Here is an 18,423-nt window from a genome sequence, read left to right as displayed (position 1 = left end):
GTGTGTTGACATGCACAAATCACAGTACACATGTGTGAGGTCAGAGGGCAATTTGTGGCAGGTGATTCTCCTTCCACTGTTCAGAAGACAGGATAAATTAGGAGACTATTCTAATTATTCCATTAAGAAGCAGACACAATGATAACTGAAAGGAAGGAATAGATATAAGGAAAAATTGTAGCAATGAAATCTTCAGTGGTGTAATAACATTGAGTTTACATAATAGGGGAGTGTGACTAGAGATGCAAGAGTTGAGCCAGGCCAGGCAGAGACACCTGCAATGCCTGCTCTTGGGAAGTAAAGGAAGGAAGGAGAATTAGGAATTCAAGAGCATCTTTGGCTACATAGCAAGTTCAAGATCGTGACTACATGAGCTCCCATCTCAAAATCAGGTGGCCTAGAGAGATGCCTCATTGGTTAAGGGCACTGTCTGTTCTTCAGAGGACTCAGGCTCAGTGCCCAGGACATGGAGACTCAACCGTTTGCAACTCTAGTTCCAGGCTCTCCAGTCCTCTCTGTGGTTTCTTTGGGCACCGGGAAGATGTGGTGCAGAGATACACATGTGAGCCCTCACATAAAAACCCTACAGTCAGGCAAGATGGCACATGCCTCTAATCCAGCATGCAGGGGAACAAAGAAAGGTCTGTTCCGAGTTCGAGGCTACCTGGTATACAGAGCACGTTCTAGGCCAGCCAGGGCTACACAGACAAACACCCTGTCTTGAAAAACCAAAAATCAGTCAGTCAGTAATCTCTAAAAACAACAGCAAGAAGCCCTGGACTGTGAAGGGAATGTATTTTAGTATCAGACTATTCAGTTTGGGCACAGGTGGGAAATCCAGTGTAGATGTCTAATAGTCATTTAGAGGTATTTTATGTGTATCGTGTGAGTTGGGATTAGCTGGCACTGGAGTTACAGACAGTTGGGAGTCACTCTGTGGGTGCTGGGACCCAGAATTGAGTCCTTTGCAAGAACACTAAGCACTTTGAGCTATCAAGCCGTCTGTCCAGCCCCGGCAGTCGTTTCTTCCTGATTACTAAATAGCTTCTGGTGTTCAGGGCACCTGTTTAGGGCAGTAGGACTGTAGCAGTGAAGAAAGCATATGAAAGTCACTCGGCAAACCTTAGTGAACTGGAGTTGACGCTGCTTGGAGAGTAGGTGGGGAATAGAGGCAGAGGAGCACCCTGCAGACTTCTGTAGTGGGGCAGTGGGTATGGACAATAATGATAGTAGTGGGGCCACTGTCGTTGTTGGGCTGACTAGAAGACGTGGGAGAAGCTGAGTGCAATGGCCTCTGTCAGTAGTCTCAGGACTTGAGAGGCTAAAGAGGGAAGACTGAGGCCACCCTGTCTCAACCACCCCTCCCAGAAATGGGGGGAAAGAAATGGAAAGGTTGTAATCCAGACTTGGACATGAGTGGGTAAGTGTGGTCATGTTCACTAACAGGAAAACTAGGGGGAAAGGTAGGCCAAAATGAGTGCAGGAGAAAAGCAAGGGGTGTGTGGCAGGAACTCTTTATTGAGCAGGAGAGGGGATGCAGTCCTTTGGATGGAAATTGGAGAAATGGACAATGAGCCATGTGGTCGTACACATGTGTGACCCTAGAACTGGGAGGTGGAGATGAGGAGCAGGAGTTGAAGTTCATTCTTTGACTATGCAATGATCTGGAGACCATTCTCAGTTACATGTGGGCCACCAAGATGACTCTGTGGTCATTCAGGACCCACATGGTGAAAAGAGAGAATCGGCTTTTCCCAGAAATTGTCCTCTACCCACCACGTGCCTTGGTGCATGCTTGTCTGCATGCATGTGTGTGCACATTGAATAGTAAATGCTTAAAATAGAGGCTGAGCCCGGTGGGGGCGGGGTGCATGCCATTAATCCCAGCACTAGAAGGCAGCCTGATCTTCAGAGGGCTCCAGGACAGCCACGGCTACACAGAGAAACCCTGTCTTGAGAAACCTAAATACATAAATTTTAAAAATAGAGGCTGAAAGGTGAGAAAGCAAAGCTTTTCTAGAACCAAGACATTGGGTTAGATCTCTTCAGATTCTCCTTGAAGGGAAGCTTGGCCTTCAAGGGAACTCTTGGGTCACAAATACTTGAGACCCAAGAAGTAAAATGCTTACTCAAAAAGACCATGACTTTTAAATCAGCAAGGAGCAACGTCGGGTAGGGCCAGCTCACGTGTGTGTGCATAGAAAGGGAAGAGAATATGAACTCATCAGGGCTTTCCCTGCTGGGCCCTTGTCAGCACTGGTTTCCCTACAGGATGTTTTCCTCAGTGTTGGGTTTTTGGTTGTACAGTTAAAATGACATCTATCTCATCTGTTAATGTGCCACCTACACTCCTCTGCCTCAGCAAGTTATTAGAAGGCCACACTAGACAGTAACTGAGGTGGTGCCGCCACATCCGCCTACAAGCAGGCCAGGAGCAGGAGGGAGGGGACACAGTCATCTTGGGAGATTTCTCTTGGTCTGAAACTCACCTCTCATCTTGGTTCTGACCTACAAACTGTTGTAAAGCTGAGATAGCTGTGGGGGAAACTCCCAAATACTAGCTGCCAGCTCCTGTTGGCCTTACCCTGACTTCTTGTCACCACGTGCATGCACTCACACGGCCTAAGATGCACTCACACATCTCTAAGATTTCAGGTGCGTTATTAGCTGAGCGTCCTGCCTGAATCCTTCCTCTAAGTGGTTGGTCTTCATTGCCAGTTTGACTGGATTTAAAACTGACCTAAGAGCATGTCTTGAGAGGATGAACGAGAAAGGGTACCCTGGTGTGGGTGGGTGGGTGGGTGGCACCATCCCATGGGCCACAGTCAATGAAAAAAGAAAAAAGGTGATCTGCTCGAGCAGCATAAACCAGCCACGTCCTGCTGCCACCAACATGGGCTCTTCTCCTGCCATGTGCATGGAAGCCTCGGCCCTTGAGTTACTGCTTGTCACAAAAGGAAGGACTATAGAAAACAGCACCCTATTCTTCATCTCTACCACACTGAGACTTGCTTTTCGTTGAAGCCACACCCAAATGTATCTCCATAGTGCTGTGTGTGTGTCTGTGTGTGTCTGTCCCAGGCTGGCCTCAGAACTTCCCACGTGCTGGAATTACAGCCATGTGCTGCTGTGCCTGCCTTCTTCTAAACTATGGACCCTGCTAAGAGGGGAGGGGAAGGGAAAGGTGGGGTTAGCTCTGAGGAGTTACACATGGCTGTAAGTTTCTCTTTTGCCCTGATATTTACACCCACCCCACGATTCCTTCTCTTCCTTGCTTTCTTTCTCATTATCTCTGTGTTGGTGTAGAGGGCCCTGGGCACCCTTGGCAAGTGTTTTTCCACTGAGCTACATCCCCAGCCTGCAGTCACACTTCCACTGAACAGCTCTGGCCTGAGGCCAGGTCATAACTGGATGAGGGCAAGTCTGTAAGAACCTGGGGAGAGCTGCTGCCTACCAGTGGGCTGTGCCCAGTGAAGGGAGCCCACACCACATGATCCCTTGGTGTGACAAGTGAAAGCATTCTTGGGAAAGAATCATAGGAACTGACTTTGAGACCTGCCAGATGGAGCGCTCTAGCACCCTGTTTGACACTGCTGGTGCTCTTCACCTCAGGAACAGGTGAGAAGACAGCGGCTGGACAGGTGTACAGCTTCCTCTTTTCTGGCATTGTGACTCTGGGGAAAGGAGCTACCCTTCCAAGCATCTTCCCTGCCTATTGCTAATTACCTCCTGCCCATAGGGCTGCTGGAGAATAAGGAATGAACGCGAAGGGTCAGCACGGGACCACACGCACACAGCAATGGTAGTGTTAGCCAGCTCCTAGTGTCACCGGAAACAAGACCCCAACCTTCAGAGAGGCCTGCTGACCAGTACACTCCTGCAGGTCCTTCCGCTGTGCTTGACTCTGAACAGCATTCTAGAATCAAGCCCCCAAAGATGAGTGAAGTTATGAGCAAGGCTTGACCTTCCTCAAAGTTCTGTCTCTCTAACCCTAATCTCCTTCCCTCCCTCCCTCCCCCTCCCCAATGTGAACGCCCTACTCTCAACCTTCCAAGACTCATACTGGGTGCTTTTAAACTTCTTTCTTTATTTAGACAGAAAAGACCAACTTTTCAAAAGTAAAACTGAATAAATAAATAAGTAAAGCATAGAGTGTCAGAAATTGACTCCCCTGCTCGCCCACTACCATCCCACCCCCACCCGTGTTCTTTTCCCTAAAACTTCTTCCTAAAGAAAATGATCAGGTAATAAACCCCTTTAACCCCTCCCCACACCCTTCCTCCCAAATACCCAATTACCCCCAAAGCAAAGGGAGAAATCAAGAGAGAGAAAAAAAGTCCAAGGGCAACATTATCTAAACTCCCAGAAAGAGGGTGGCAGCGCCTGGCTGGTTGGGCTGGGTGAGGCCCTGGTGGTCCTGGTACTCACATGGAGGCCAGCAGAGACTGTAAACATTTTAGGGATTCAGGGAAGGTCTTTTCCTCATGAAAGGAGGGTCTCTGTGACTGGCTGGCAGAGAGGCAGCCCTCAGGGCTCCCCCACATCCTCCTTTGAGGGGCTCTTGGGGGAGGCAATGAGTGTTAGGGATAGGAGCCTGGGATTTGGAGATATCCTACCTCTAGCTGAGGGTGGAGGGAGAAGTGAGAGCCAGCTTCTGAGAAGCCCCTACAGTGGGGAGGAGGCTGGGGTGAGAAAGCTTGCGAGAGCGGATGCCTGGCTGCCCTCAGGGGGGCACAGCTACTCCAGGCCCACTAAGGGGAGAGAAGTGCGAACGAATGGTGGGTGCAGAGGCCCGACTCCGGAGCCCTAGCAGAAGGCAGATACCCCTGGGCCTCCAAGCCTATTCCTCGCTTCCTCACAAAGGCCAAAAGGGCACTGGGGAGGAAATAGGCTCTTGGAGCCAGGGAAGCAAAACCATGGCCCTTCAGAGAGGCAAGGTGGTGGGAGTGAGCCAGGTCCTGGACCCTTAGGGCCATGAAGCAGCTTTTGCCCCAGAGTCCAATCAAGGCCCAGGGCAGATGTGCAGAGAAGGCCGGGGCCAGTCATGGGAAGAGAGTGCCCTTCCTCTGGTATCTCCAGACCTGTGAAGAAAGGAAATCTGGGTGACACACAGGGAAGATGGCTGATACTGGTCATGGGTTCCGGGAAGGGGGCGGGTGGTGGCAGGGAGGGATGGCACCTATGATGGGGCTACTTGAGAAAGGCAGGCCATCAGAAAGGCCATGTCCCAACAGAACCATCCGCTCACCTCCCCCATCCCTCCAGCTATGAGGGCATAGAGCAGGGAGAGAGAAATGGGGAAGAAAGGGTGGAACAAAACAGAAGCTGAAGCTATTAGGAAGAAACACCAGACAGAGCTAGAGGTGAGAGCGGCAAAGGAATGAGACAAACAGGCAAGCAGAGATAACTAGAAGGAAGGAGAAGAGGGTGCACGGACAAGACAGACACCTGGAGAGGGGAGCATCCGCAGAGACTGGGGTGACCCAGGAGGGGCTTAGGGATGGAGTGACACCACTCCTAGCCCTAAGGTACTGTTCTCATTCCTTTTTGGAAAGGAACAAAGGAAGCAAGAGAAAAATGCACAGACCACAAACCACAGTCACCAACCACTGTTGACCAAGCACATCCCGCGAGCTGCCCCCGGCCCTGAGCCTGGGCTCGGGGGGCGCTTCCCTCCACAGCCCCTCCCCAGATAACAAACAATTGGCTCCAAAAGACAACACGCTCGTTCCATGCAACTTACAGGGGCCCGGAGCAGGGGTCCGGGATGGGGGCTTCAGCCGACAATGGACACGGACCCTGGGCTGGGGGCCCCCAGGGTGGGGGGAGTTAAGCAGCCAGGATTGGGGGGAAAGGGGAGAAACAGAAATGTGGGTATTGTTCTTGGGTTGTGATTTTTTTCAAGGTTTGGTCCAAAGGAGATTAAACAAATCAAAAGTAGCCAGGGTTCACAGCTCTGTGCCCCAAGTCTGAATGACAGCCTCACTGGGGTGGAGGGGCCCTACTCAGTACCAGGTAGGTGCTATCCCACTTTCTTCACTAAGCCAAGCCACGCCCACTCCCATCTGTATTGTGTTCTGCCCCAGCGTCCACTGCCCTGGGAAAATCACCTGCAGTTAGGGCAACAGGCAACAGGACCTGAGTGTCCCCACTTCTTGGGAGACAAGGCTTCCGAGCCAAGAGGCTCTGTGACCCTCCAGTTCTCTAAAGCAGCCTCCTGGCCCCCCCAAACCTACTTCACTAATTACATCCAACCCAAAGGAAAACCAGAAAAGAGAAAGACACAGACACACAGACACTGACCAGACAAACAAGACCAGATTCTGTGGAAAACTCTGGGAGCAGACACAGGTGTAGACTTGGCTCTCCCTGGGGTGGTGTGTTTGTGTGCACACGTGCTCACGCATGGGTGTGTGTGTGTGTGTGCGCGCGTGCACGCGCGCGCATGCGTGCTTGCAGGAGACACAAATGACTTAGTAGCTGAGGGAGTGGCCCAGATCCCACTTTCTTTTGCTCAGCATCATGGTGGGTCGGTAAATGGAAGAAGGGTGTGTGGGGGGGGTCACTTAAGGGGTCTGGAGATGAGGTCACAGGACAAAGCAGCACCCACCTGAAGCCCTTAGTAGGGCCTGTTTGCATCCTTAGGCCGCTTTAGCTGGACTTTGAGGCGCTTCATGCCAATCTGGAAGCCATTCATAGCCTGGATGGCAGCCTGGGCACTGGCCGGATTGTCGAAACTCACAAAGCCTGGGGTGAGAAGGGCATAAGGCCGGCCTGGCTCCACAGCGCTGTCCAGCCGTAGCGCCAGGGCTACTTGTTTGTTTCCCAGCACCACCCTGCTCCCTCCGAGTAACTCTAAAACCTAGAGACCTGCCTGACATACAGGAGGCAGTCAGAGAGAAGTGGTTTATGATAGGTTTAATGAGTAAATCCAGTCCAGCCATTCACAATCTAGGATGTGTTTGTGTGTGTGAACATAGGATCTCATGCTACTACACGTGTGTGTGCATGTGTGCGTACATGTGTGTGATGTGAACATAGGATCTCATGCTACTACATGTGTGTGATGTGGACATAGGATCTTGTGCCATTGCACGTGTGTGTATGATGTGGACATAGGATCTCATGCCACTACATGTGCTCAGTGTTCTGAGCTACTTCTCTAGCCCCAAGGTTGGTTCTTAAGGAGGAAGATGAAGCTATGATGTTTTTACAAGAGCCGGGCTTGGGTGGCAACTGTATGGGCTGGTGGGTGTGTCAGAGATGGTTCTTTTGTGGTCTTGTATAATCGGGCTTTCAAATGCTGAGCTCATTGAGACCCTAAATGCCTCCGAATGTGGCAAACTTTGTTCTAAGTTAGAGTTCAAACAAAAATGTCCATGGGGTCTTTTGGATCATCATGTTCTTACCAAAACATTTGCTCTGGTTGGTGGCCCGGTCAACAAAGACTTTGGCTGAGATGACGTGACCAAAAGGGACAAACATCTGGAGGATCTCTGAGTCCGTGAACTCCTGGGGCAGGTGGTAGATGAAGATGTTGCAGCCATCAGGGCCTGGGTGGCAGCAGAGATAGAAGGGATAGCTCAGAGACTGGGAAATGCAGACTGGACCATCAGAGGTGGGGGCGGGCTGCTGCAGAGAATAGCTGCCGATCCAGGCCCCCGGCAGTGTGGGACCGGGGTCCCCATTCCTTCCATCCTCACACATAAGGCCAGAGCTGAGTTTGGCGCAGAACCATCGGGAGTACCCAAGCCCACAACATGGGTGGTTCACAGTTATCAGGACCCTGCCCCTGGCTGGCACCTTCCCGTTGTTGCTGTTGCTGTTGTTGTTGTTGCTGCTGCTGCTGCTGCTGCTGTTGCTGAGGTGGTGGTGGGGGCTGCTGGGCGACCAGGGCTGGAGGCTGCGGGAACGCAGGTGCAACCAGGCTGTAGGCTGCAGGATAGGCTGCTAGGGTAGTGAAAACAGGAAAAGCAAATGGGGTTCCCCGACCTCTCACAGCCAGCCTTGTCTCCCTCTCCAGCCCAGTCCAGTGGACTCCACAGGACTGAGTGTGTCAGGGAAGGGGCTTCCTTGAATCAAGTCCCGGGGTGCTTCCTCAAGCATCCACTCTCACAGGCATAGCTTGTCAGGAAAGCCTGAGGGCGTGGTTGGCAGAGAGCATCGAAGGAGGCTTAGGTGTATAGTTTCTAGGTCTGCTTTCCTCACGCTGTCCCACCCCCCTGCTCATGCGCAGGCCCAGGCCTGCATCCTCACCTGTGTAGTGCTGCATTCCCGCATAGGCCTGCTGGAGAGGGTCCACGGGGGCAGCAGGGCTCTGAGCTGAAGGGAGCACCACAAGCCATGAGTGGGTCTGGGATGGGACATGATGGGAACCCCACCAGCGTTCCTCTCAGCCAACAGAGCCTCGAAGGGTAGGGGTGAGGGGTGAGATGAGAAGGGGAGATGCTTATGGCAGTAGGAAAAGGGAAAGAGCCCAGTGTCCGCAGACAGGTCTATGACTGACTACGGCCAAATCGCTCTACCTCTCAGTCTCAACTGCCCTAGCCAAGAACGCAAAGAATGCCAGGTAGAGTAGCACATGATATTAATCCCAGTACTTGGAAGGCAGAGGCAGGCGGATCTTTGTGAGTTCCAAGCTAACCTAGCCTACATAATGAATTCTAGGAAAGCCTGGGCCGCACAGAGAGACCCTGTCTCAAAAACACTAAGAACCCAAGGGGCACTCCTGCCCAGGAAGAGAGCAAGAAAAGCACCTTAAGCCCTGAGGTTGGAGAGGGAAGGTGTGTCATGGCTGCCAGCATGGGAATGGTGGCCAGGATGGCTGATGGAGCAAGGTGGGCAGGCAAAGAGCCGCACCTGGGTAAGGGTGAACCCCGTTGGGATACAGAGCATCAGGGGCAGGCTGCCCTGCGGGCTGGGTGGGCACCGGGCTGTAGCCGTTGACGCCCAAGGCAGCAGGGATGGCAGAGACAGGCGTGGCAGCAATGGCAGGAGGGGTGCTGGTTCCTAGGAAGGAGAAAATGATAGCGACAGAGCAGAGACAGGCACACAGATGCAGAGAACGAGCTGGCACACTGGGGGCAGGGTGGAGCAAGCGGCCCTTCTCTGACCCCAGCACCTCTTGGACCTGGTGGCTTCCCCCCGCTCACAGCCACCATGCTATGTGCCTGGCTGTGTTTCTCCCTAGCCTTAGCTGCTCAGCATAGGCCTTACCTGAGGATGGAGTGATAGGGGTGGCGATGAGGCCATTGCCATTGATGGCAGCCATGTGCTGCATCTGTACGGCAGCCATGGTGGCCATAGGGCTGAGGTAGGCACTGTGAGCTGCTACCAGCGCTGCCTGCTGCTGCATCAGCTGTGGGATGGGGAGAGGAGAGTAGGACCAGGCCCCCAGCACTGCTGTCCTCCCTCCCGAGCCCTGCTTCGGTGTTTTGGGGATGGAGGGGGGGGGGGGCATGCTTACGGCCTGGGTGTAGGCGCTGTAGGCTCCAAACTGGAGGGCAATAGGGCTGAACATGCCCAGTTGGGTAGCCACCTGCTGCATTCGGCGGAGACCTCGCTCCTTCTCTGTGTCAGCAAACTTTACCACCAGGCTGGATGAGGCACCCTGGGCATGGGCCCATGTGTCACAGGCAGAGTCAACGCCTGCTCCCTAGGGCCTCAGCACCTGGTCGTAGGCCTCTTTGGGAGCACAGCCGTCACAATGCCCAGTCCAAATGGGATCCTAATCCCACTGTCTCCCTGCACTGGGTTTGTAAAAGGCTAGATAGAATTGAGGAGTGTAAAGTTAAATGCTCAGACTGGACGGGTCTGTGGGGATGAAGAGGACAGCGCCCACAGTGGATCAGCGGTGGGGGTTACTCTACCAGCTGTGCCATCCCCTGCCGAGACTCCAGCCCCACACCCCAGGTCTCGTGGAGCTCGGTGATGCCTCTCCACACTTTCATGCTAGCCTGAGCCAAATCGAATTTCAATTGGGATGTTTGCAAGGATTGTCACAGAGTCCTAGACTCTCTGAGCTGAAGGGCCCAGGGTTCAGTTCTATCAGATGCTGAGTCCTCTTCCTGTCTGATGCCCACCCTGCTTCTGCTAGAGAGCTTTGAGTTGTGGGAAGCCCCACATCTTTTGGAAGCACCTAGTTAGGTTCCGGCTAGCACTCAAGTGACCCAAGGCTAACATTCAGAAGCAGCAGTATCAGTGTGTGCTGGGCAGGTGGGGCCTCTAAGCAAGGCTGACACCCCAGGGAGCGAGGTGGGGGGCAGGGGAGGGTAGAGAAGAGATGGGAGATAAGACTGAGAAACAGAGGAGGCTGGAGGAGAGTAAGAGAATTTGGACTGGAGATGAGTAGGTGTAGGAGGTAATATTTAATTCATTGATTCTTTTGCAAAAACTTAAAAATAATAAATCAGAAGTCCTATCTTAAATAGAATTTTGCTCTATGCTAGGGCCTGGTGGGTGGGGAGTGGGGCTCACCGGCAGGGTCCGGCTGCTGTGAAGGGTGTTGATGGCTGCCTGGGCCTCGGCATGAGTCTGGAACTTCACGAAGGCACAGCCTGGGGTGAACAAACATTGGGGTGAAGAAGAGGGTAAATGCCTACCTCTGGGCGTACCTCACGTGAGGGCGTCCTCTGGGGTTCCGTGGACAAGGGGAGCCGTGGGAGGGCTACCTTTGCTGGTCCCATCTGGCCCCCGAAGCACAGTGCACTCGTCTATGGTCCCAAATGGTTCAAACATCTTCCGGACGTCCTCATCTGTCTGCTGCTTTCCTAGCATCCCCACAAAGAGCTTCCGGTCTTCTGGGGGCGGGGCATGGGAGGGGAGTAATGTTCAGACCCCCTGACCACTCTCCTAGCCTTTCACCTTCTATGTGTACCTGTTGCTCCTAACAAGACTTCCCCCGTCTTGGGGGACAATATCTCTAGGTGTAAAGGAGTGATAGCTGAAAATTAGAATTTAGTAATGAGCAGTACTCTCATCTCAGGTCAAGAAAGAAGGACTTGAACCTTGGCCTCATTTTTGTCATCTTTGCGAAGGGGTCAGATTTCACCTACTACCACACACTCGCCCATCCCTAACCCCAGCCTGAGACAGTTCTCCAGTACCATCAGCCTTCCTTCCTTAGGAAGGGCCACCCTTCATCTCTCTCAAATCCTGGGCCTGGGGGTAAGAGGAAAGGGGCTGAATCCAAAGTTGTAGAACCTACCTCCTCGACTCTCGCTGTCGGCCGGCTTGACCTGGATCGGCCTGTTCATCTATCGGAGAGAAAAGAAGGAAGCTGGCAGGACCTCCTTGGAATATCCAAGAGCCCTCCCCAGCTGAGATGGCCAGAGACTGACAGGAACAAAGTTGCCTCAGCCCTCTAAGATGATGGGAAGGAAAGGGCAGGGTTTGTCTAGGATTCAGACCTGAAAGGATTAAAGGTACTGAGGAGAGGGGATGTGTTGGAAGATGCTCAGAGGGCGCAGCTCTGGGCTCAGGTTGGCCTCAGAGGCCTGGGCCACCACCCATAGGTGTTGCTCTCTTAGGTGAGAAATACCGGTCCATAGGACCCAGCTCTGAAGTCAGAGCTCAGCCAAGGGCCTGGTCAACCAGAGCTGCCCCCATCTGCAAAGTGGAGCAGACAGGGGCTATCCCATGGAGAACCCCCAAGGAAGGATGAGGGAGACCCCCACAGAGGCCTAGAATTCCTTCTAACCACTGGAGGTGTGTCTGCCTCTCTTTCTGCTCCCCTACACCCCTTGACCCCAGGGGGAAGGCCCTCGGGCAGCACAAAGGGAGCAGATGCCCAGTCTCCGTGGCAACGGGAGAATGCGCACCATGGCAACCGCCCACTCAGCCTGATTTATCCGTCCCCGTCGCCCTAGCGACCGTGGTGATGTCATCACTTCTGCTTCTCCACACACACCCAAAGAAGGACTGGAGGGGGGTGGGAACAGGGTATGCTGGGGGTGGAGGATTGGGGAGGGGTTGGGAGGTGGGGGAGGGGCCCAGGAAAGCTTCCTGGTCCTGGAGGGAGGGAGGTGAGTGGAGTGAGCCCTGCAGGGGCCACACTGCTCGGTCTCCTGCTTTCTCCTCCAGAACCAATCCATGGTCAGAAGAGCTGAGAAAGCGCTGACGGAGCGGAGGCTCTGTGCTCCCTTTAATCTTCCCTGGCTCCCTGGTACCCCAGAGCGCTACCTTCTCCCCGACACCCACAGTACCACCCTTTGTTCAGTGCAAGTAGAAAAATTCCTACTTCTATTCCCCGTGTCTTGTTTGGTGAGTGGACTTGGGAAACTCCCACAGGTTGATTTCCTTAACCAAGGTGGCGAGCGTGGTAGCTGCTGGGAAGCGAAAGCGTTCAGGATTCAGCGCTGAATTTCTGTCACTAGTGAGGACTTTGACTGCTAGGGTCACACCCGGTACCCTCACTCATGTGGTGGTGGGACAGTCTTAACTCCAGAGACCGACAGTCTGCTAAGAGTGAGGCTAAGGGTAGGCTAATGAAAATCATTTAACGAGGAGACCTAGATCCTAGGAGGCTTGCCTTTCGCTAGGAGCCATGGCTAAGTCATTTCTCTCCCCTGGGCTTCAACTTCCTCAAGAAGACAGACCAGGCATTCTGTAGCCAGGTGCTCCTTACCTTTGGTCCTCTAGCATTTGGAGACCTTGAGTGATTGGAATTAACAAGGAGAAATACAAAAATACAGCTCCTGGCTGGACTCTGCCAGCCAGGTGTTCAGATCAAACCTAAGACTCATCTTCAATGATATTCCTGTCCCAGCCTCCCTCCCCCAAATCTCTGGGTCTATGAGCAGCTGGTGGGGGGTGGGAGGGTCACAATCTCATAAATCCTCCTGCCAATCTGCCCTCCCCCCCAGATTTTACCTCCTACCAATCTGGGATTATCCCATCTGAGACTCAATCTCCTCAGGGGAGAGAGAGAGAGAGAGAGAGAGAGAGAGAGAGAGAGAGAGAAGAGAGAGAGAGAGAGAGAACACATATAGGGGAGGTCTGTGGGCTAGAGACTTATGGTCAGTTACCTCTTCTGTACTGTAACCAAAACAGGAGATTCTCTCCCAGGCCCCACAGCAGCTACTTCACATCCCCCCTCAAGATGTGGAGACAGTCCAGTCAGGGCCACAGCATGGACATTCTTACGATTGGTACTAGGCCCTTTCCGACAAGTCTCCAGGGAAGTTGCTGTTCTCTCAGAGATTGAGAACCTGGGAGAGGAATGATGTCGTGCCTGCCCAGGCTTCCAGCACGAAAATAGCACGTCAGTAAATACCCATGGCTGGTGTCCATCCTCGCAGAGATTACCCCGCAGACCACAGTGTGGACAACCCCCCCACAACACCCTCACAGAGCACTCCCAATGCACATTCCCAGTCCCACTCCTTCCTGGCCTGGCACTTCCTTCGGGAAGCTCAGTTTTGTTAGCTTGCCTGGGCACACCTGCCCCCTCCCCTGAGTCCAGCTGCGCTGTGTTTACTCGGCAACCAGGCAGGCGCCTTTCCCTAGTTACCACCCACCAGGTGATAAGCCCTCCCAAGGGCCTCCCAAAGAAAAAGGGGCTATTGACACTCCAGCCAAGGTGCTCTGAGCTGCTTTTCCTAACAGAAGCACTGTTCAGTCCATCCCTCTCATAAACAGTCAAGTTCCCACCTCCAAAAAGAGCTCGCTCTTCCTCAAAATCTAATTGTCTTGAGGGTGCAGACCAGGAGCCCTGCCACTCTGGGCTCCACAGTTCCTGGTGCCCTGAGCCCACCCTCCCGGCCTCAAGCTGATGGGAATGCCTACATCTCCAGAGTGGGAGTTTGATCCAGAACCGACAGGAAAGAATCAGCCAGGCAGAGGCAACCCACAAGCAACTTCCAAGAGGCCACACCCTGCTCAGAATGGATCCAGAAACCTGGGACAGAGCCACCCTGGGAACTCTTCCTGGAGAGAAGAGAGAACAAGACTCAACAGCCACAGACGTGCCTGAAACATCTCAATATGGCAGTGCCTTCTAGATTCTGGGCGACGAAGACGGGGAGCAGGAAGCAGGTTAAAGTGTCCTCGTTAAAATAGACTTTGCAGGAGGACTTGGAGACAGGAACAAAAAGTTACTAACAGAACTGTGTATTGTCTGACACCGTGTACACACACACACACACACACACACACACACACACACACACACACACCCCTGATGGGGCAAATGGCAGGATGAGTTTTCTCCAGGTGTCTGTTCCCTTGACTGCCCCGTGCCAGCTTTCTCAACCCCTTAGCATGTGATTCTCCTGGAAGAACCGAACCCCTCATTTCCTATTAGAAACTCTATCAGTCCCTCTGGATTCTGTCAACTGTGGCAAAGGCCACCGTGGGAACTTCGTGTCACCTGGGAGGTCTGGAGCAAAGCGAGAGGAGCATTCTTGGCAGGGGCCTTCACCCACTCCCATGCCCAGCCCACTGTGATTTCAGGAAAGGCAGGGGGTGTCTTATCCAAGACAGAGTTTTGCTTGAGCTTCAGAGACAATGGGAGGGGACCAGATACAGGGGAGCTATCCCTAGCTGGTACTCTGCCTTTGGGGCACCTGCCTGGCCCAAACTGTGTCATTCATCCAAGTCCCTTCTCTGGCCTTTTTGGTCTCCTTCCGCGACCCTCCAGTTCCTGCAGGAGCTCTGAAATGAGGAACAGGAAACTCACAGCAGTGGAGGTAAAAACTGATTTGTGGGGGCCCTCCAGAGAGGAAAAGAAGGGAAAGTTGGAACTCAGCAGTTCGCATGTACCCCTCACCTGGCCTTTAAGGTGCTCATTTGCACATGCGTATGAACATGCTCTCTCTCTCTCTCTCTCTCTCTCTCTCTCTCTCTCTGGATCCCTTGGCCTGCTGGCTAGCATGCACCTAGCATGAACCGACCCTCCACTCTGGGCAGTGGCAGTTCCTGTTGGTTGGGATAAAATGGTGGGGAGGGCTAGAGGTGACCTCCAGAGAGTTTGAAGTCAGGGGAGGAGTAGTTCTATTTTCTATATCCCCACCCCATCTGTTTTGTTTTCTTTCAGGATGGTCAGTCAGTACCATGTTCTGTCCCACGTGGGGAAGGCGTGGAGGCTATGACAGATATGTCTCCAACCCCCAGACAGTGCTGAGCCAAGGTTTGCCGTGGGCAATGAGGCTTCAGGAAAGGCTACCTGGTACAGTCTGAGAGCCAAGAGAAGCAGAGAGACGGGCAAAGGGGCTTGGGGAGGAGGGGAAGCTTCTAGAGGTTACCAGCCCAGGCTGGTAGGAGGCTGGCTCAAGAGACAAAGAAATGTAACTTTGCAAGAGGGAAGCCACCTCAGAGTCACCTCTGCTTCCCCGTCCTCCCAGGGCACTTGGTCTTTCAAGCTCACAGCAGCTCTCCCCTTGCCTGCTGTCCCCAAACTCATTTGTCCGCCTCAGACCCTGCTCCACTTTGATGCCCTGAGGCTCTGTTTGGATTTCTTCCTGGGAGACAGGAAGGGAGCCTGCGTGGTCTCAGAAGCCCAGCTGCCTGTTCTCAGGGAAGCACCCCTCCCCCCCTCACAGCCACCCAGCCTGCCTTATCCAGTACCACAAAAGAGTGCCTGGGCATCTCGCGCTCCCTCTGACACAGGTGTCCAGTCTACTGTGCAAGCCTCCCATTCAGCTAGGTCCTCCCTCTAGCATGGCCTGGGGACAGAATGAGGAGTGGGGGAGGGGCGGCACGCACCCCTCAGAAAAGGTCCCATCTACTCCAGGAATCCTTCTTTTCCACACATCTACAGAAGGGAAGGGTGCTAGAAGGGTGTCCCACTGAGGACAAGAGGTGGAAAACAGCTCAGTGTCCTGGGAGGGCTGTGGGTCCCCTGCCACTCCTGAGACTCTTCTCAGCCCCCTGACCCTGCAGAGCGCAGAACTCACCCCTGGGAGAGTCTTCTGTTCGTGCAGGGCACTCTGGGCCTTCAGGGCTGAATCGCGGGCACAGTATGTCAGGAAGGCACATCCTGAGGAGACACAGGTGGAGAGGCAGGGTTGGGGTGAGTCCCCAGTTTCCCCTTCCTAGGGTTTCCCCAGGAGACTGAGGATGGGGAAGGCGTTTCCCCTTCTTGCCATCTCTGCCAGCTGGGTTGGGGAGGCATCCCAGAGGGATAAAAATTATACCCTTTTTCTGGAGCAGAGACCTGAGGTGAGGGACACAGGAGGGAGAGCATTTGATGTGTTGAGAGATGGGACTGGGACAGGAAGAGCTGTGATTTCCAAGCAGGTAGGGCAATGTGGGGCGCTCTCTCTCTCTCTCTCTCTCTCTCTCTCTCTCTCTCTCTCTCTCTCCCCTCTCTCTCCCTCTCCCCCTTTCTCCTCCTTTTTCCTCTCTCTCCCCTTCTTCCCTCCATCTTGGTCATCATCACCCTCTCCTCTTCCATTTCCCCTACTTCTCAGGTCTCCTAGACTCCACCAGAGGCAGGTGCAGGCTGTGCATGGAGAAGGAAGAGGAAAAGCAGCAGCCGGAAGTGCTTTTTCTGAGCCCAGAGCGGGGAGGTGGTGTGGCCAGGGTTCCCAGCATATCTGGAGCTCTCCAAGTGCTGATCCCAGGCCAGCCCAGTTTAGCAGTGCACCTCTTGGAGAGCCCTGAGGAGCATTTTCCTAGTAACTTCCTAAGTCCTACAAACCTTGTCCAGTCTCTCTTCCCCACGTCCCTCTCCTCTGCTCGTCACTTTCGTCCTGGGCTGCCCTGGCTTGGCTGTACCCTACTCTTTCTAGGTTGAACACCTGGCCGGCCGTTCCAACATCATCTGGGGCTACTCACATTGTCAATATTGGTCCTCTCTCCTCAAACTTGTCCCTCTGGTCCTTCTGGAGTTTCTCCCATGCCATCAGCACCCTTCTCCATCTCTAAGTACAGTTCTCCTTAGTTTTCCACCCCAAAGTCCCTGTCACTCAACTGAGTTCTCATTCAACTCCTCCATCCAGTCCCCAGCCCCTGAACTCTGCTTCCAAATCATTCCTTCCCAGCCATTCCATCCCTCCGGTTTCCTCCATCCTTGCTGCCTCCTCTCCAGCTTGGCCTGACCCCTCACCCTTGTGCAGCCCGGTGTACTTGTCCTTGATGACAGTCAGCTCGAAGATCCGACCAAACTGCTCGAAGATGGGCTTCAGGTCCTTTTCCTCCAGATGCCTCGGGATCTGCCCCACAAACAGCTTGATGGCATCCGGCTCCTTCATTGGGGCGGCCCAGGAGGAGGGGCCAGGGGGGAGCAGGGAGAGGCCCAAAGACAAGGGAAGCTGCCCAACAAGGAGGCAGGTGGTGGGGCCCAGGGGCCCAGCAGGGCCGGCTTTCCCTTTGGCCCCCAACCACAGTGCTGATCAGAGGAGGGCTCTTCACACAAAGGAGGCCTGGGGAGTTGAGGGCTAGGGGTCAGGGGTCTAGGCAGATACTGTCAGGCCACCAGGGGGCATAGCCCAAACAAATGATCTCCCTCCCAGATCTGGCAAATATCCCAGGATGGGGGGTCAGGGCAGCTAAGCCCTGGGGCGTTTGGGTCGGAACAGGAGCGCTGGAGCGCAGAGGGCAGGAGTAAAGGCACAAATGCCACAAGAGAGGAGGAAAGAGTAAGAGGAGGGCGATCGGAAGGAGGCTGAGAGGCTAGGGGCCTGATATGGTTGCCAGCGGCGTCATGAGGGGTCCCTGCTCCTGATGTGGGGGAGGTGACTCTCTCGTTGGCTTCCTAGGGAGGACACCTCCCTTGTGGCTGATCCTTCTGCTGGGTCCGAAGATCCCTGATGCCAAATACTTGATCTCTGATGGCGGCAGGGTTCCGGGGGTCCCTTCTGCCCTGCCCCCTTCAGGTTCTCCCTCGACCCCCCTCCCACCCCCACCCTGGATGGTCCCCCAGCCTGGACCGCTGCCGGCTACTTCCGACACTAGGGCTGCCTTCTTTCCCAGTCACCTGGGTCCCGGAGCTCTGCTCTCCGGCCGTGCTCTCCTCAACAAAAACCTCCCCCCCCCTCCCCACTCTCCTCCCCACTCCCACCTCCTTTCCCCTGACATCAGTGATGTCAGTCTCAGGGGTAGAATACAAATTCTCTACTCTGGAGAGAGACGCACAACCCAGGCAAGAGCCACTCCCTCTTTCTATCTCTATCCTCCCTGACTCCCTTTCCACCCTAGAAGAGCAGCTGGTCTTGTTAACAACCCTTCCCCCATTTTACTCCCCAATCAGGAATTGGGCAATACACTACGATGGAGAATTTATAGAGGAGCCCTAAGGTGGGGTCCATTGTTCCGGGGGCTGGAGCTGTCCCCGGTGCTGGAAGAGGAAGAGAAGACCCAGGGGATGGAAGCTGGGGGTGGGGAGCAGAGGGGAGTCTGGTGTTTGGGGAGCCTGAGAATGAGGAATCAAGGAAGAGAAACGGAGGAGAACAGGCAGCAGGTTGAGGGGCAGAAAGGGAGGTG

General features: G+C 54.0%; 1 protein-coding gene across 8 annotated transcripts; it reads right to left on the bottom strand.

Annotated features, from left to right (window-relative positions):
- Positions 1–4,279: 4,279 nt before the first annotated feature.
- On the bottom strand, positions 4,280–17,989 carry LOC121450268 (CUGBP Elav-like family member 3). 8 transcript variants are annotated; one of them, XM_041655079.1, is made up of 14 exons: positions 17,918–17,989; positions 17,048–17,747; positions 15,894–15,976; positions 11,207–11,255; positions 10,671–10,799; positions 10,477–10,556; positions 9,467–9,610; positions 9,217–9,358; positions 8,860–9,009; positions 8,257–8,322; positions 7,804–7,950; positions 7,410–7,553; positions 6,611–6,747; positions 4,282–5,081 (listed from the first exon to the last, which is right to left on the bottom strand). In XM_041655079.1, exons 2-13 carry the CDS (start codon positions 17,190–17,192, stop codon positions 6,620–6,622), a joined length of 1,407 nt encoding a protein of 468 aa, XP_041511013.1. In that variant the 5' UTR covers positions 17,193–17,747; positions 17,918–17,989; the 3' UTR covers positions 4,282–5,081; positions 6,611–6,619. The 8 variants fall into 8 exon arrangements, with proteins under 8 accessions (XP_041511017.1, XP_041511014.1, XP_041511015.1 ...); XM_041655086.1 differs by having other exon boundaries at positions 17,048–17,153; positions 17,918–17,966; XM_041655080.1 differs by lacking the exon at positions 17,918–17,989 and having other exon boundaries at positions 4,281–5,081; positions 7,804–7,947; positions 17,048–17,897.
- Between the last annotated feature and the right edge of the window lie 434 nt (positions 17,990–18,423).

The sequence above is a fragment of the Microtus oregoni genome, unplaced genomic scaffold (assembly GCF_018167655.1).
Source record: "Microtus oregoni isolate MIOR12 unplaced genomic scaffold, Mior012 000007F_ref0000211, whole genome shotgun sequence".
NCBI classification, from domain to species: domain Eukaryota; kingdom Metazoa; phylum Chordata; class Mammalia; order Rodentia; family Cricetidae; genus Microtus; species Microtus oregoni.
The sequence above is the reverse complement of the archived record's forward strand: the minus strand, read 5'-3'. Positions and strand labels throughout refer to the sequence as shown.